Source organism: Dama dama, chromosome 24 (assembly GCF_033118175.1).
Source record: "Dama dama isolate Ldn47 chromosome 24, ASM3311817v1, whole genome shotgun sequence".
NCBI lineage: Eukaryota > Metazoa > Chordata > Mammalia > Artiodactyla > Cervidae > Dama > Dama dama.
Window position 1 is genome coordinate 11,915,318 of NC_083704.1, and position 19,716 is coordinate 11,935,033.

The window sequence follows — 19,716 nt, forward strand, 5'->3', positions numbered from 1 at the left end:
CCTCTGAGGTTGATTAGAAAGGTATTGAATGGTGAAAGATGTGGTAGATGACTGTTATCTGTACTGCTTGTGCTGTGAATGCTGTCATGTCTTTTATTGTACTAATATTTGATTACTATAGTTTATTTCCTGGTATGTTTATAACTTTTTATCTTGAATTCACCCTCAGTGAAGGCTGGTTTTCTGAGATTCCTGGTGTCCTGGTATTTGGGACCATCCTTAAAATAATCTTTTTCACTTTCTTTTGCTGGAGCCCTCAGAAGTTTAGGACTGTTTTTAGAGGTGGTTTCTCAGTCTAAGTTTCTTATATGTGAAGTTGGTATAAATGTGGAGAGGGCTTCCCTGGTGACTCAGTGGTAAAGAACCCTCCTGCCAGTATAGGAGATAAGGGTTGGATCCCTGGGTTGGGAAGGTCCCCTGGAGAAGCAGATGGCAACCCACTCCAGTATTCTTGCCTGGAGAATCCCACGGACAGAGGAGCCTCGTGGGCTACATTCCATGGGGTTGCAAAGAGTTGGACATGACTTAGTGACTGAGCTTGCATGTATAAATGTGGAACCCATACCTCACCCATGTGGTGAATGAGTTATTTCTTGTTTTGTTTCTATTGAAAGATTTGAAAGTAAGGCAGAAGTTGCTTACTGTTTGATTTGATGGTTGGGTAGAATTCATCTAGTTTCATAAACAGGCCCTGGGTTTGTGCTGGGATTTAGGCCTTTTCTTTAATCTCAGTGGTGAGCAATAACTATCCCCCAACCACCTCAAGTACCTAAAGTATATATTAGGGCCTCGAGTGGTTTTTTTGTTTGTTTTTTAAGACTTCTGTGGCATCAGTCCCTAATTTGAAATGCTTCTTTATGTTTGGAACCTAAAGGATTCCCTTCCAGATTCTCTTTCTTTTAAGGTTAAACATGGTTTTTTTGTTGTTGAGTGGTTTTGTTTGTCTAGAATACCTTGATCTTTTCATCTACTACTTCTATGTATTATTTTGTATGTCAATTCAATCTACCATATTTAGATACTTTCAGATTTATTTCCATTTAAAAAAAAATATTTCCAGCAAAACTGTTCACTTGGGACCTGGTATTGTATACGTAATGGAACAAAATTTCAATTTTTAAGAATAGTGATGATTACCATACTTTTTCCCCTTTCCTTACCCCACTCTCCTTCCATGCATTCAGTAGATATTGTGCATCTATTTTATGCCTATCATTGTTATTTGGATGCTGGGGAAATTTTTCTTGTTATTCTGGAGCTTGTATTCTGTGCGAGCGTTTATTTATTTATTTATTTTTGGACATGCTGTGCGGCATGTGGGATCTTAGTTGCCCAACCAGGGATTGAACCCATGCTCCCTGCATTGGAAGTGCGAACTCTTAACCACTGGATCACCAGGAAAGTCCCCAAGGGTATTTACTTAATAGACAGTAAGTAAATAAGTAAAATAAATACTATGTGAAGTGGTGATAAGTGCTATGGAGAAAAAGCAAAGGAGTGGGTTTAAAGACCATGAAAGTTTGCAGTTTTCAATAGTATGGCTCAGAAAGTAAATTTATAACATTCTTTGTAGTTTCAGTGATGGAGAAAGAAAAAATCTTTCAGGATGTAGCTAACAATGAAAGTGTAAATACACATTTCAATCACAAATAGCTCAGAATTAATGTCCTGTTTATTGTTTGTTGAATCTTAAATGTTTCATGTTCCTCCTTTGGGGAGAGGTTGAAGAGTACAGCTGTTAACTGGGCCTATTCTAGTTTATTTGCTTTCCATTGTTAAGTATTTTAAGAAGTGTAAAAATGTCAACCTTCGAGGAATTCCAAAATATTATATTTGAATTCACTAACTAGTCCTCCTTATCCTAGCTAGAATTGTTCACTTTCCAGATCTTGACCTTGAAGGGAGGAAGGAATCATTTATAAATATCACTTAAATAATAACTGCACATAACTTTTTTTCATCTTCTGTTTATTTCTCAATCCCTTAAACACAAGTATGGACAAAATTGTTAAAACCCCATACTTAAGGATGTGCTAGATAGAACCCTGTTTATAGTGAAAGAGTTAGTGGGGACAATTATAAAGTTACCCAGTGTTCCATTGTTAAAACATCTTCACTTGTAATCCTTCATTCAGTCTGATCTTTCTTCTTTTGCTTAAATATATATCTCTGCATATGAGAATTTTTTGTGTCCGGTTGAAAAAGAACATTTAATTTTGTAGTAGGTAAAGAAGGCAAACTGTTGTGAGAGCTTATTCTCAACCTAATTATGTAATAATAAAGAGCTTAGTGTTTTCAGCTACCTCCTTATATTTGTAATTAAATTTTCCTTTTTTTTCTTTTCCATAGGTTTACCCAGGGTTGATGATAACAGCTGGCCTTATCCATTGGATTTTAAATACATTGAACATAACAGTTCACATAAGAGATGTATGTGTGTTCCTTGCACCAACTTTTAGCGGCCTTACATCTATATCTACTTTCCTGCTTACCAGAGAACTTTGGAACCAAGGAGCAGGACTTTTAGCTGCTTGCTTTATTGCTATTGTACCAGGTTACATTTCTCGGTCAGTAGCTGGATCCTTTGATAACGAAGGCATTGCTATTTTTGCACTTCAGTTCACATATTACTTGTGGGTAAGTAACACTTGATGTTTTGTTATCATTAATTCCCATAAACTTTCTACTGAAAGTTGTCATTATAGTTGCATGCAAAAAACTGTTACTGTTCATGACAAATAAGTCACAGCTCCAGTAAAAGAGGCTATCTGAAAATAAGCTATTGATTTTTTTGTTGTTTCTTTACTAGTGGGGAGAGAGGTCAAAAATACTTAAGAAAGCTGAAGTGTTGTTCAGTGGCTTAGGATGTTGAATTCTGTGTGTGAAATTTGCATTAGTTTACGGTTGCAAAGTTATTTCTTCTTTCCCTATCTGTATACCTTCTGTTTCTTTTTCTTGTCTTGCTGTATTAACTAGTACTTCCAGTATGGTGTTGAAGAGGAGTAGTAAGATGATCCTCACCTTGTTCCTTTTCTTAGTGGGAAAGCTTTGAGTTTCTCACTATTAAACGTGTTGGTTATAGGTTCTTTTTGATAGATCTTATTTATCAAGTTGAAGAAGATCCACTTTATAGTTTGTTGAGAGAGTATCATGAGTGGATGTTGGATTTTGTCAAATGCTTTTTCTCTACTGATACATGATTGATCGTTGAACAACACAGGTTTGAACTATGCGTATCCATTTATACATATAGTTTTCTATTAAATACATACTACAGTACTTCACAGTTTGGTTGACTCCATAGATCTGGACCCAAGGATTATGTGAGGGCCCTACTATAAGGTTATATGTGGATTTTTTTATGCCAAGGAGGTAATCACTGTTCAAGGTAATTACTTGTTCAAGGGTCAATTATAGTTACATATTGTTGTAACTCCTTGTAAATTCTTTGACCTTTTGATGTCATGAATACATTATTTTCAAATGTTGAACCAGTATTTCATACCTGGGATAAATCTCACTTGATCATGCTATATAATTCTTAACATACCTTGTTAGACTTGATTTCCTAATATCTTGTTGAGGATTTTGTATCTAATGAGAGAGATAATGGTCTGTAGTTTTCTTTTCTTATATAAGTCTTTGGTTTTAGTTATTGGTTCAGTATTGGCCTTGTAGAATGAGTTAGGAAGTATTTCCTCTGCTTCTGTTTCCAGAAAGAGATTGCAGAGAATTGTTGTCATTTTTATTTATTTATTTTTAATCATTTGGTAGAATTTATGAGTGAACTCCCCCTTGGCCCGGTGCTTTCCTGTTTTGGAAGGTTATTATTTATTTATTTATTCCATTTCTTTAACAGAGACCTAATCAATTTTCTGTTTCTTTTTGTTTGAGTATTAGCAGATTTTGTCTTTTCAAGAAATTGGTTCATTTCATTTAGGTTATCAAGTTTTTGGATGTAGAGATGTTCTGTGTATTTCTTTGTTATCCTTTCAGTGAGTGTCCAGGGGATCTGTAGTGATGTTCCTTCTTCCATTTCCAATATTAGTATTTGTGTCTTCTTTTTTTCTTAGTTAGCCTGGCCTAGAGGTTTATTGATTTTCGTTCGGCTTTCAAAGAACCAGTTTTTGGTCTTATTGATTTTCTTTATAAATTTCCTGTTTTCAGTTTCATTGATTTCTGCCCTGGTTTTTAATTCTGCTTTCTTTGGATTTAAATTGCCCTTCTTTTTCAAGGTTCCTAAGGTGGAAATTTAGATAATTGTCTTAGATCTATCTTTTCTGTTGTTTACATTCAGTGCTATAAATTTCCACACTAGCACTGCTTTTTGCTGCATCCCGTAAGTTTTGATCAGTTGTGTTTCTGTTTTTATTTAGCGCTGTTTTGAAATTTCTCTTGAGGTTTTTTATAGTTGAATGTGCTTATTTAAAGGTATGTTGTTTAACCTCCATGTATTTTGAGACTTTCTAGTTATTTTTCTATTAGTGATTTTTTGTTTGATTCCATCGTGGACTGAGAATACATATTATATAACTTTTATTCTTTTAAATTTGTTAGGATGTGTTTTATGGCCCAGATGTTGTTTATCTTGGTGAATATTCCATGCTGGCTTGAGAAGAATATGTATTCTTCTATTACTGGATGAATGTGTCTTTAGATGTCCACCATAGCCAGTATCCAGTTGATTGGTAGTAGTGTTGAGTTTTAGCTCTTACTGATTTTCTTACTGATTCAGCTTACTGATTCAGCTCCTTACTGATTTTCTACCTGCTAGATCCATCTGTCTGAGAGAAGGGTTTTAAGTCTCCAATTATGATAGTGGTTTTATCCATTTATGCTTGTGGCTCTATTGGTTTTTCCTCATGTAGTTTGACACTCTGTTGTTAGACACATACACTTGAAGGATTGTTTTGCTCTCTTTGAGAATTAATCCCTTTATCATTATATAATGCACTTCTTGATCTCTGATAGCTTTCCTTGCTTTGAGGTAGGCTTTTATTATATGTATCTTTATCAGTTGAGTTCACTCAATCATGTCCAACTCTCTGCAACCCCATGGACTGCAGTACACCAGGCCTCCCTGTCCATCACCAAGTCCCAGAGCTTGCTTAAACTCATGTCCATCGAGTTGGTGATGCCATCCAACCATCTTGTCCTCTGTCGTCCCCTTCTCCTCCTGCCTTCAATCTTTCCCAGCATCAGGGTTTTTTCTGGTGAGTCAGTTCTTTGCATCAGGTGGCCAAAGGATTGGAGCTTCAGCTTCAGTATCATTTTTTCCAATTAATACTTAGGATTGATTTCCTTTAGGATTGACTGGTTTAATCTCCTTGCAGTCCAAGGGACTCACAAGATTCTTCTCTAACACCACAGTTCAAAAGCATCAATCCTTCAGTGCTCAGCTTTCTTTATAGTCCAACTCTCACATCCATAATGACTACTGGAAAAACCATAGCTTTGACTAGATGGACCTTTGTCAGCAAAGTAATGTCTCTGCTTTTTAATGTGCTGTCTAGGTTGGTCATAGCTTTTCTTCCAAGAAGCAAGTGTCTTAATTTCATGGCTGCAGTCACCGTCTGCAGTGATTTTGGAGCCCAAGAAAATAAAGTCTGTCACTGTTTCCATTGTTTTCCCATCTATTTGCCATGAAGTGATGGGACCGGATGCCGTGATCTTAGTTTTTTGAATGTTGAGTTTTAAGCCAGCTTTTTCACTCTCCTCTTTCACTTTCATCAAGAGGCTCTTTAGTTCTTTTCTTTCTGCCATAAGGGTGGTGTCATCTGCATATCTGAGGTTATTGATACTTCTCCTGGCAATCTTGATTCCAACTTCTGCTTCATTCAGCCCAACATTTTGCATGATGTGCTGTGAATGTAAGTATCTTTATATATACTTCAAACTTTTTTAAATCTTTAAAAAAATTATTCATTTTTGGCTGCACTGGATCTCCATTGTGGCACATGCTACTCTTCATTGCTGCATGTGGGCTTTCTTTAGTTGTGGTGCATGGACTTCTTGTAGAGCACGAGATCAAGGATGGGCAGGCTTCAGTAGTTGTGGCACTTGGGCTCAGTTGGATCGTAGTTTCTAAACCAGGGGTTGAACGTGTTTCCCCTGCATTGACAGGTGAATTTTTAACCACTGGACCACCAGGTAAGGCCCTGTATCTTTATATTCAAAGTGGGTTTCTTACAGGCAACGTATAGTTGGGTCTTGGTTTTTGATGCACCCTGACAATTTGTTTTTTAATTTGTGCATTTAGACCATTGACATTCAAAGTGATTCTTGACTATAGTTGGTTTAATATTTACCACATACGTTACTGTTTTCTGTTTGGTACTCTTGTTCTTGTTTCACTTTTGTTCTCTATTCTTTTTCTGCCTTTTGTGGTTTGAACTGTGCATTTCATGTGTTCTGCTTTCCCTCTGTTTCTGGCACATCAGTTATGCTTTTTTAAACTGTTTATAGTGGTTGCCATGGAGTTTGCAGCAGACATGCACAGCTGATTCAAGTTCACTTTCAAAGAATACTATGCAGGCATACCTTGTTTTAATGTACTTCACAAATACTGCATTTTTACAAATTGAAGGTTTGTGGTAACCCTGCATCAAGTGAGTGTCAGCACTAGACATTTGCTCACTTCATGTCTGTCATATTTTGGTTTTTCTCACAGTATTTCAGTTTTTTCACAGTATTTCTCTTCAGTATTTTTCACAGTATTTCATTATTATATTTGTTATAGTGATCTGTAATCAGATTTTTGATGTTACCATGGCAAAAGGATTATAACTCTCTAAAGGTTCAGATGATGGTTAGCGTTTTTTAGCAATGAAGTATTCTTTAAAATATTATGTGTTGTTCTATTAAACATAATGTACTCTTAATATTGGGGACTTTCCAGGTGGCTCAGTGCTAAAGAATCCACCTGCCAGTGCAGGAGTTGCAGGTTCGATCCCTGGGTCAGGAAGATCCCCTGGAGAAGGAAATGGCAACCCACTCCAGTATTCTTGTGTGGGAAATCCCATGGACAGAGGAGCCTGGCAGGCTACAGTACATGGTATTGCAAAAGAAACATGACTTAGCAACTAAACAGCAACTCATAATAGACTCCAGCTTAGTGTAAACGTATCTTTTATATGCCCCGGGAAACAAATTTGTGTGACTGGCTTTACTATAATATTCAGTTTATTGTAGTGGTCTGGAACTAAACCTGCAATATATCTGAACTCTACATGTACCACTTTATAGGCACTGTGAGTACTTTATAGTAACAAAATAATCCTAATTCCTCCCTTTAGTCCCTTGTATCATTACTGTCATTACATTCATATGTAATACATAAATAATAGATTACATTGTTGGTATTATTATTTTCAGTAAACTTATCTGTTGAATCAATAAAGAATAAGAAAACTAAAAGTTTTTAATTTCCCTTCACTTATTCTGACTTTGATGCCGTTCCTTTCTTTAGATTCAGATCTATGTTATTTTCCTTCTTGTTAAAGAACTTCTACCATTTATTGCAAGACAAGTCTGCTGTCAACATATTTCCTCAATTTTCATTTATCTGAGAAAGTCTTGAAGGATAATTTCACCAGGCCCAAATTTCTAGATTGTTTTTTTTTTTCCTTTCCTTTCCTCAGTTCTTACATATTTCACTCTAATCTTGTCTTCCTTGCATGATTTCTGAAGAGAAGTCATGTGATTGTTATCCTTGTCCTTCTAGAGTTAAGGTGTCTTTACCTCTGGCTTCTTTTAGGGTTTTTTCATTGTCATTGATTTTCTGTAGTTTGAAAAAGATATGCCTAGGTGTGGTTGGTTCTTTTGGGATTTATTGCTTAACATTTGAGCTTTCTGAATCTGTAGTTTGGTTTCTGACTTTATTTAGGGGAAATTATCTGTTGTTACTGTTTCAAATATTCTCTTCCTTTCTTTCCTCTCCTGGTACTTCCATTACATGTATGCTATACCTTTTGAGGTCTTTTAACTAATACGTAGTATTTAACTTATATATTAAGTATATATTTTGACAATATGTATGGCTGGATCTTGATAGTATAATGCCAAGTGGAAAAATAAATTGAGGTAGAATACATACAGTAATTTTAAATAGTACAGACTATATTGTATATTGTCAGTTTATACTTATTTATAATGAAAATATAAAAATATGGCATTTATCCATCATATATACCAACTTTATGATAGTGGTTACTCTTGAGTATGGGTGAGTGATACTGAGGAAGGAAGTATGAAGGGGGAGGTTCAGCTGTGTCTGTTAAAAACTTTTTTTAAATAAAATCATTCAGAGTAAATATGTTTTATTTGCATTTGGAAGTCTGGATGGCTGTTATTCTCTACTCTTCTATATGTTTGAAACCTTTTGTAATAAATTTTTACAATAATATATTCTATCTGTTGGGAATTTAAAAACATAGAAAACTAATGTAAAGAAACCATCACCAAGGTATTACTGTCATTTGCATTTTGTCAGAGTTTAAAATTTTTTCATGCTTTTATGAAATGCAAAAGTGTTACTGTTCAAATGTTTTTTTTTTTATTTTTTATATTCTTTTAAAAATAGCATGAGTCTGAACCATTGCAGTAGTACCTTAACTGGCATGTTAATTACCTTTCATCATTTAAAAATTTAAGAAATTCATGACATAAATTCACTTTCAACCATTCTAAAGTGTACAATTCAGTGGCTTTTAGTATCCTCTGTTTACTTGCAGAACATTTTACACCCCCTAAGGAAATCTTGAACCTCACCATTCCTTATTTCTTCCTTTAATTTAATTTCTGTTTGAAGACTTATTATTCTGGACATTTCATGTAGGTAAAATCCACATGAAAAATTCATTCACTTAGCATAATCTTTGGTATTTTTGACATGTATCAGTATTTCTTTTTTGTGGCTGAATAACCCATTGAATTATATTGTATGGCTTCTCTGATGGCTCAGATTGTAAAGAATCTGCCTCCAATACAGGAGATCTGGGTTTGATCCCCAGGTTGGGAAGATCCTCTGGAGAAGGGAATGGCAACCCACTCCAGTACTCTTGCCTGGAGAATCCCATGGACAGAGGAGCCTGGCGGGCTACAGTTCATGGGGTCTCAAAAGAATTGGACACAATTGAGCGAGTAACAATTTCCCTTTCAACCCATTGTATATATACCACATGTTTAAAATCCATTAGCTGACGGACAGTGAATTGTTTTCAATATTAACTATTATGGGTAATACTGCCAGTGACATTTGTGTACTCGTTTTTGTGTGGACATAAACATATTTTCATTTCTCTTCCATATATACATAAGAGTGGAATTGGGGGAATTGCCAGACTATTTCCCGCAGTGGTTTCCCCCTTTTACATTTCCACTGGTAGTATATGAGGATTTTTTTTTTTTTTCTTTTTTTTTGAGGATTTTAATTTCTCCTGATCCTCCCCAAAACGTTTTTTTTCCCCTTAGTTTTTTTTTGTTTGTTTGTTTTACTTGACTATTGGTATGAAGTGGTATCTCGTGGTTGTTGCTTTGGGTTTTTTGTGTGTGTTTTTAAATTGTGGTAAAATACATGTAACATAAAATATACCATCTTAACTATTTGTAAATGTAGAGTTCAGTAGTGTTTAGCATTCAGTAGATTCATAATGTTATACAGTTGTCACCAGCATCCATCACCATCGTTTTCCATAACTGCCCATTTTAACTTTCCCCAGCCCCTGACGCACCACCATTCTACTTTCTGTCTATGATTTTGACAGCTCTTAAGTATTTCCTATAAGTGGAATGATACGTTTTTGTCTCTTTGTGACTGGCTTATTTCACTTAGTGTAATGTCCTCAAGATTCATCCATGCTGTGGCATATGTCAGAATTTCCTTTTTTATGGCTGAAAATAATATTCCATTGTATCTATATACCACCTTTTGTTTATCCATTCATTTGTCGATGGACACTTCGGTTGTTTCCATGTTTTAGCTAACATGGGTATACAAATATCTCTTAAAGACCTTGCTTTCAGTTCTTTTGGGTATATACCCCGAAGTGAAATTGCCAGATCATGTGTTAGTTCTATTGCAATTTTTTGAGAAACCACCATGTTGTTTTCTGTAGCAAGTGTACTATTTTACATTCCTACTAGCAGTACATACGATTTCTAATTTCTTCACGTCCACATGAACACATTGTTTTGTTACTTAATGGGTTTGAGGTAATAACTCATAGTTTTGATTTGCATTTTTCTAATCAGTCATGTTGAGCATCTTTTCATGTTGGTTAATGGTCATTTGTTTATCTTTGGAGAAATGTTTACTCAAGTTCCTTGCTCATTTTTGAATTGGATTGTTTGGTTTTGGATTGATGAGTTTTAGGAGTTCTCAAAACATTTTAAATATTAATCCTTTATAAGATACATGATTTGCAAATGTTTTCTCCCATTCTGTAGTTTGCCTTTTTCACTCTGTTGATCTTGCCTTTTGAGTCACCAAGTACTGAATTTTTCAGGAAGTCCAGTTTGTCTGTGATTTTTTATTTCTGTGCCTTTGTTGTCTTATCCAAGAGAGTACTGCCAGATCCCATGTCATGAAGCTGTTGCCCTGTAGTTTCTTCTAGAAGTTTTACAGTTTTAGGTTTAACATTTAGGTCTATTTGAGTTAGGTTTTGTATATGCGGGTAAGGGTCCAACTTCATTATTTTGCACATTGATGTTGAGTTTGCTCAGCACTGTACTGAAGGGACTGTGGTTCCCCGTTGAAAAGACTTGGCACCCTTATTGAAAATCATTTGACCATATATACAAAAGTCTGTCTGTGAGTTTTTTATTTTGTTCCATTGACCTATCAGTATATACGTGTCTTCATGCCAACGCCATACTGATTACTTCATGCCAACACCACACTGATTACTTTAGCTGTGTAGTAAGTTTTAAAATCAGGAGGTGTTTGTCCTCTGTTCATTTTCAGGATTCCTCTGGCTACTGGGGGTCCCTTGAGATTCCATATGAATTTTAGGGTGCAAAGAGAAAAGCATCTGCTTTTGATATGGATTACATTGACTCTGTAGATCACTTTGCTAGTATTGTCATTCTCCAGTCCATGAATAATCATGGGGTGTTTCCATTTCTGTTTTCTTTAAACAGTGTTTTACAGTTTTCATCATACAAGTCTTTTAATTCATTAGTTTAATTTTATTCTTTTTGATGCTATTGGAAATTTTTTGTAATATCCTTCTTGCATTTTTGTTAGTATATAGAAATGCAGTGGGGTTTATTTATTTTTCCTGTGTTGACTTGTATCTTGCTGTTTTGCCGAGTTCATTTATTAGCTCTGGCAGGTTTTGTGGAGGGGACTTTCTCCATATGAGATCATATCTGTGAACAAGGGTGGTTTCTTTCCAACCGGGTTGGATTCCTTCTATTTATTTTTCTTGTCTGATTGCTTTGGGTAGGCCTTAAGTACTGTGTTTAATAGAGTTGGTGAAAGTAGGCATCCTTGTCTTCTTCCTGGTCATAGAGGAAAAACTTCTGTCTTTCACCACTGAATATATTCACTGTCGTTTTCATATATGGCTTTTGTTATGTATTACATATTATTAAGTATGTAATATATTTTATATACTAATATATAGTATTTTGTATTTTAATGTCATTTACACATTTTTTTTTAACATGGTATCACTAGTCTCATATGTGAGAGTTTGGCTAGATAGAAAGGTGTAGGTCATTTGCTCTTTACTTGAAATTTTTGAAATTGTTGTACTATCATCATTTTGCTTCTTACTGTTATCCTAATTTTATGTGTTTGATAAGAAACGTCTTTTTTTTTTCCTGAAGAAATAATGAGTTTTTACCTATATAGCATTGAAATCTAATAGATTTCCTAAGAAATGTCCCCAAGTTGATATTCCTGGTAATGGTAAACCCTTCCAACACAGTATATTGTTAATTTTTATTTCTGGAAAGCTGTCTTTGATTATAGTTTCAAATATAGTTTGTTTCACTGTTTGTTTTTCTTGGATCTTCTTCCTCTTTCTTTGAATTCTAGTTCTATCACTTGGAGTTTTTAAACCTCCTGCATGTCTATTTCATCAGTTATAAAATGAAAGACAAGTGATACTTATATACATATCCACATTTGAGGAGAAAATTTATTTCTTTAGGTTTCAAACACTGTAATGGATATAAAGCAAAAATGAAATCCTGTTGCAAAGTAAAAAAAAAAAATTACCTCATATGGTTTCAGTTCAGTTCAGTCACTCAGTCGTGTCTGACTCTTTGCGACCCCATGAACTGCAACATGCCAGGCCTCCCTGTCCATCACCAATTCCCAGAGTCCACCCAAACCCCTGTCCTGTGTCGATGATGCCATCCAACCATCTTATTCTCTGTTGTCCCCTTCTCCTCCTGCCCTCAGTCTTTCCCAGCATCAGGGTCTTTTCAAACGAGTCAGCCCTCCGCATCAGATAGCCAAAGTATTGGAGTTTCAGCCTCAGCATCAGTCCTTCCAATGAACATCCAGGACTGATCTCCTTTAGGATGGACTGGTTGGATCTCCTTGCAGTCCAAGAGACTTTCAAGAGTCTCCCCCAACACCACAGTTCAAAAGCATCAATTCTTTGGCATTCAGCTTTCTTTATAGTCCCAACTCTCACATCCATACAGGACTACTGGAAAAATCATAGCCTTGACTAGATGGACCTTTCTTGACAAAGGAATGTCTCTGCTTTTTAATATGCTATCTAGGTTGGTCATAACTTTCCTTCCAAGGACCAAGCGTCTTTTAATTTCATGGCTGCAATCACCATCTGCAGTGATTTTGGAGTCCCAAAAAATAAAGTCTGTCACTGTTTCCACTGTTTCCCCATCTATTTGCCATGAAGTGATGGGACTGGATGCCATGGTCTTCGTTTTCTGAATGTTGAGCTTTAAGCCAACTTTTTCACCCTCCTCTTTCACTTTCATCAAGAGGCTTTTTAGTTCTTTACTTTCTGCCATAAGGGTGGTGTCATCTGCATATCTGAGGTTGTTGATATTTCTCCCAGAAGTCTTGATTCCAGCTTGTGGTTCATCTAGCCCAACATGTACTCTGCATATAAGTTAAATAAGCAGGGTGACAATATACAGCCTTGATGTACTCCTTTTCCTAGCTAATTCATGTAAAGGTACAGAACATTGTAGGAACACAGAAAGATAAGTACATGTTTATTTCCATTGTTACTATCACCAAAAATAGAACTAATGCAGATAGAATAGTACTTAGAACAATACTTCGCACCATATTGCATCCTATAGTTGTGGGATTTTAAGTTTCTTCCTCTGCCTTTGTAATCAGCCTTGTCCTTAAACTGTATTACTTGCAATCACAGATCTGACTTCCGTCTATATTATCTCTGGGAGTTTCTTTTCTGGAATGCCATGTTATAGAAATAAACAGTTTGGGGTGGCCCTTTATGTCTGACTTACTTCATGCAGCGTAATACTTCTGAGAGTCATCTAAGAACATGGTATCTCTTTTTATTATTTCTCAGTTTTTGCTTTAATTTTTCTAGATCATTATATTAGTCATTTGAGATGTAATGTAAGGAATCTTCCCAGGTAGTGGTTCAGTGCTAAAGAATCTACCTGCCAGTGCAGGAGACTCAGGAGATCTGGGTTTGATCCCTGGGTTGGGAAGTGGAAATGGCAGCCCACTCCAGTGTTCTTGCCTGGAAAATCCCACGGATAGAGAAGCCTGGCGGGCTATAGTCCATAGGGCTGCAAAGAGTCAGACACAGCTGAGCACTCATACACTTCTAATATAAGCAGTTTCCCTTTATGCACTATTTTAACTTCACTGCACTAACTTTTTTTGAGAAGTAATTTACATACTGTAAAATATGGTCTTTCAAATTATACAGTTCAGTGGCTTTCAGTAAGTAAAGTTATAAAACAAATTTCCAGATTGTAATTTTCTCACTTAAAAAATTTTTAATATTTTAATATATCCCCTGCACACTCATATTTTAGAATAGGACCCATGTTATTTTACCCTGTCCAAAGGGAAACCTTTTCAAAGTTCGCATGGTTTGGGGGAGGAGATCAGAGTATATTTTGGCATACACGTGCACTGTAGCATTGAATTCCGAGCAGTGTTTCATAGTCTATTAGAAATAAGTCTCAGGCAGCTCTAAGTGCTGTGAAATAGGAATGTTTTCTCTTTTCTTCCTCTTTCCCTTCATTTTTTGTTAAAATTTCCCCAAAGATTGATGTCACCTGTGGTTTGTTTTAATGTACTAATAGAAGACCATTTTGAAAATAAAGAATTCCTTGAAATTACTTCTGTATAATACTGTTAAGTTGAACTTCCTATCATATCAGGAGGTAAAGATACAGGATTGCTTATAATGGGCCTTAGGTCTATCATTTCTTTAGGACACTCACTTGATTCATCTTAAAGATAACCCGTTGCTCTTGGCATAAGTATTCAGAGCTTATGCTTTTAAAATTTTGAATTCTGTTTCTGAAGGTGCTGATGTATTTTGCTCTTTCAGACAAACATATAAACTCTTTGATTAGTTTCTTTTTAGGCCATAGACATTTGTCAACTTTTTAAACCTTTGTTTACAGAACGTTGTCTTTCCACTTGAGAGTATTGAGAATTTTACTGACATTAGGCCTTCTAGAAATTTAAGAATATAAACTTAATGAAGATGTTGATTGTGGTGTCTTAAAATTTCTAGCTGAATTAGTTTTCAAAAATGAATGTTCATAATTAATACTATGATATGTAGATGATCACATTCAGATGAAGAAAAACCACAGATTAAGGTGTTAGGTCTAAGCAAACCTGCCATATAAAAATTTAGAGTTACTAAACAAATTTATTCTTTAGTTCAAAATCTTAATTTGTTGATATTAATCATTTTAAGATAGAAAATAGAACAAATGGAAAAATATACATTGTTCCTTTTGATATGATTCTTTTTACTAAAAACTACATAACTAAAAAAAAAAAAATGGAAGCTACTCCTAAAATGTCTGACTACTGTCCAGTGTTAGTAAGTGGATCTAAGTATCTGTGTAATCTCATTACCCTTTTTAAAGAATAGCTTTCACTTTTTATAATACAAGTTTACTAAACACTTAACCTTTTTTCAATCAACAGGAACATTTATAAACATTTTTATGTATCAGTTGCTTGTTTGTTTTTTAGGTAAAATCTGTAAAAACTGGGTCAGTTTTTTGGACGATGTGCTGCTGCTTGTCGTATTTCTATATGGTAAGATTTCATACTTGAAACTGAATACGTGAGGTCTAAGTCTTTGGCAGCTAGACCAGTGCCTTCTCTTCTCAGCTAGGGCAGTTCTCCACTTCCTTTTTATTTAATGCATTCTCTTTGCTTACTACCACTTTCTTCCCTACTCCTGTCTTCAGGGTCTTGTATGGACTTCTACTTTACGGGTGATGGAGGACTAATACTCAACCTCTCAAACATAATATTTGCAGCAAGTGAAAACAGAAACTTTTCTTTCAGATGTACAACTTTTTGTAAATAATGGTCACATCATCTGGGTTAACCTGTGAACTACCTGTATAATTTTTTCAACAGGTTACTTAAGATTGGACTTAAGTATCACCTCTTTAATCTCCTGCCTTTCTTTTCACACCACAGCCTATATAGTTTTCTTATGCTGAAAATTAATGATAATCTTAGGTAATTTTTTTTTTTTTGGTTGTTAAACAGATGTCATGGTATTTGTGTTTCCAAATTATCCATGCCCCTTTTAAAGTGGTTAAAGGTTAGGACATATTATGTGCCTAATTAATGTGTCCTAGGCACGTTGTACTCAGTAATAGCAAACTTACTCTCTTTTAAGTTTAGACTTAAACTTTAGAAATAACCAGAAGTCCTTCAGGTAGAACTGAAGCTCAACCAGAGGAATGTTGTCTTTGGTGAAAAAATAGCACATGACTGAAGCAGTAAATTGATGTTGTTGTATGAAAACAACATGTTGTAAACAAAAAGCAATTTCTTATATAAGTGGTTCTGAAATATTTTAGACAGGGATAGATAGCATTGTTATAATGTATGTTAACATATAGTCTCCTAAGGTGACTGTTGATTCAAATGGTTCTATCAAGCTTTTCATTATTAGAGCACATGTAAGAACTTCGATCTTGACAGACCTTATTGTTATTGAATTGAATGTTCTTAAAAAATAATAAATTCTGTTGGTTTGGAATAAGCATAATCTTTAGGATCTTTATTAATTTAGACCAGAACGTACTCAATTGTCTTATAAATAGAATTTTTCTAGCTTTGTGATACAGGCTAAACATTAAACTGGAATCCTGGTTTGTATCCATTAGTAGGAAGAAATTTATACCCAAGGTACCACCTTTTATCTTGAGGATCACAAAGCATATACAGATCATCTGAGTATTCCTTTTAGTTGAGGTGTTGACTGATGTTAACATCTGTTGTTCTTACTCTCTGTGAAGTCTCTTGCAATGTACTTACCATAAAAAATGGGGGCGAGCAAAGGGTTTTTTGCTTTTAAAAGTTTATGTATTCTAAAGTCTCTGTCTCTGTGACAGTCTTTTTATTGCCAATTCACAAACTGTTCTCAATGTTCTTAGTAAGCTTAATTTAATTTGACCATTCCCCTAGTGGATATAGTGGAGAAGGAAGTGGCAACCCACTCCAGTGTTCTTGCCTGGAGAATCCCAGGGACGGGGGAGCCTGGTGGGCTGCCGTCTATGGGGTCGCACAGAGTCGGACATGACGGAAGTGACTTAGCAGCAGCAGCTAGTGGATATAGAAAAGTGTATTGAATTTATGGGATTGTGTTGTTTTAATTATCAATAAGAAATTTTTAAAAAGTAGGTTATTTGTATGTAATAGACAAAATAGTTTATTTTGAAGCATCTCAAAATTGCTGAAAATCCCAGTGTTTACTGTGTTTAGACTTTTATGGCAGAATTTATCTACTTTAAGAAGCAAATATGTAAATTATTTAACTTAGCATTTCTTTACTCATAGGTCTCTGCTTGGGGTGGTTATGTGTTTATTATCAACCTTATACCACTGCATGTATTTGTGTTGTTACTGATGCAGAGATACAGCAAAAGAGTCTACATAGGTAAGTGATTTGACTTCTGATATCTGTCAACTTCTAAGAGGTGTTTCGTATACATTCTTTCATTGTCAGACATTTCTGTTCAGTTGGTATTACCCATGAGTAATAAAGCTAATTTTACAGTGTTTTGCTTTTTTGTATTAATAAGGAGGGTTAGGCATTTTTACCAAAGTGTGTTATCATCAACTTAATGAATTTGTTTAGTTTTTGCAGAAATAAGTCTTGATTTAATATTTATCAGTGTTTTTTTTTTAATTTGGGGAAATGATATATACACACTATAAACACACTATTACACTATATATACACACACATACACACTATTCTAATTCACCTTACTCCCTGAAAGAGACTGAGCATCCTTAACAGTTTAATAAGCTTTTGAAAACCCTTTCTGAATGATATGCAGCACACTGTCTTCGTCCATTCAAGCTGTTATAACAAAAATGCCACCGACTGGATAGTTTATAAACAAGAGAAATTTCTCAATTTGGAAGCTAGAAAGTCTAAAATCAAGGCACCAGAATGCTCACATTCTTCTGAGGGCTCTTTTCCTGTTTCTTAGCTTGTTACCTTCTTTGTCCCCACATGGTAGAAGGAATGAGCCAGCTCTCCAGGGCCTCTTTTAAAAGGGTACTTGTTCCCTGGTGACCTCATTACTTAATCACTTCCCAAAGGCTGCCTCCTAATACCCTTTCCTCGGGCATTGGGTTTATAAACATTCAGACCATAGTGTAGACTGAGTGTTTTCTCTGCAACATTTTAATTTGCTCTGCAGGTTTTAGAACACATCTTTAGAATAAGATGCTTAGTAATAGATGGTGTCTTGAATCTTAGAACTCACTGTCTATGATAGAGACAGAACTTTTATAGGTTGTATTAATCACAGAGAAGTTGTCATCTGAAACCAGTGTCTTTATAATAAAGTAATACAATTCTTTTATAACAATATTGGAAAACATTAACAAAAATAATAAAGTTGTTTACTTGATTAAAAAACATAGTAGTTTGGCGGTTTATCAAAAACTTAATGATAAAGTTACTGTGACCCACAAATCCACTCCTTGGTATATACCCAAGAGAATTGAAAATTATATACTTACACAGAAACTTGTAATGTTCATAGCAGCATTTGTTATTCATAATAGCCAAAAACTGAAGACAACCCAATGTCCATCAGCTGATGAATGGATAAAGTGTGGTGTATCCATACAGTGGAATGTTGTTCGGCAGTGAAAAGGAATAAAGGTGATACGTGCTACATCGTGAACCTTGAAAACACTGTGCTAAGTAAAATAAACCAGAGACAAAAGGCCATATATTGTAAGATTCTTTCTGTATGAAATGTCCAGAGGTGGCAAATCCATAAAGACAGCAAGCAGGTTAGAGACAGAAAGTTGGTTTAGAGGTTGCCAAGGGTTTGGGGACTAGAGTGACAGCTTATAGATGCAGGGTTTCTTCTTGGGGGGGAGAAGTGTTCTAGAATCAGATAGTGGTGACAGTCACACAACTTTGTGACTATAATAACCATCAGTGGTACATTTTAAAGGGGTGGGTTTTTTTAGTATGTATTATATCAGTTAAAAAAATTATAATCTGCTAATTAGGTTTATACCCACTTCAGCATACTTGATAACAATCACCACTGAAATAGTACATATGTATATATCAGGTGGTTCTTATACACCATGAACTGTTCTTTGCATGTATTGAACTCCTTTACTGTTTATAACCTCACCTTGAGGATAGGTCCTTTAAACAAGAGAAGACATAATTTGCTCAGGATCATGTAGCTAGTAATGGAGCTGAAGCCTAAATGTAGATAGTTTGGCTCCGTACTCTGTAATGCAAAAAAATCACTGTAACTGTGTTGCCCACCATATAAATAAATACCTTACTGTGGAAATATGTTGATATATATCTCATTACCCTGAAAACACTGTAAGCCAGCATTGGAATCCAGAAAAGAAGATGATCAGTTAAACAATAACTCCGAGCTTTTTGTTTTGGAACGGTATAAGGAAAAAACATTTTTAAATTAAGTGGTTATGGGGAAGAACTGAGAGTTTCTTTGTTTAATTTTAAAAATTTAGCCCCCTGAAAATGTAATGGTCAGGAGAACAGAGTTAGGGAAACGATTGAGGGATAGACCTTTGTGAAATGCCCCTGAATCAGGAAGAGGAAGAAGAGCTAAAGGAAGTGAAGTTAGATTAGCAAAGTCTAACTTCCCTACCCTCCTCGTTTCTGTTTAGCTCTAGAAGTTACCGAGGAGCATCATTTTACACTTCTAAATTATATTTCTTCGTTGTTCTTTCTGCTGTCCTATGCTTGGCTTCATTTTAAGTATCAGTACTAGGTATATTTGCTATTTTTAAAGATTGTCATTGTGTCTCCATTCAAATGTTTTGCACAAGTCACTTCTTCCTACTTTTACAAATAGAGCTTATAGAATAGTAGTTTAAAAGAGTCATTCAATACAATTTATAATGAACCACATCCTGGAGAAAGAAAAATTATTTTTTCTCTTGTGTGTCTGTTAAGTTAGTCATTATATTTCTGTCTGCTGGTCAAGAAGAATCCGTGGAGGGTTTTTGTTTGT

General features: G+C 35.2%; 1 protein-coding gene across 1 annotated transcript in view; it reads left to right on the plus strand.

Annotated features, from left to right (window-relative positions):
• STT3B (STT3 oligosaccharyltransferase complex catalytic subunit B) overlaps positions 1-19,716 on the plus strand; it is a 100,550-nt gene that overhangs the window by 51,988 nt on the left and 28,846 nt on the right. The window contains exons 3-5 of the mRNA XM_061127665.1: positions 2,350-2,637; positions 15,191-15,256; positions 17,021-17,120. Of these exons, the coding sequence (XP_060983648.1) occupies positions 2,350-2,637; positions 15,191-15,256; positions 17,021-17,120 (454 nt within the window). The remainder of the gene's footprint in view (positions 1-2,349; positions 2,638-15,190; positions 15,257-17,020; positions 17,121-19,716) is intronic.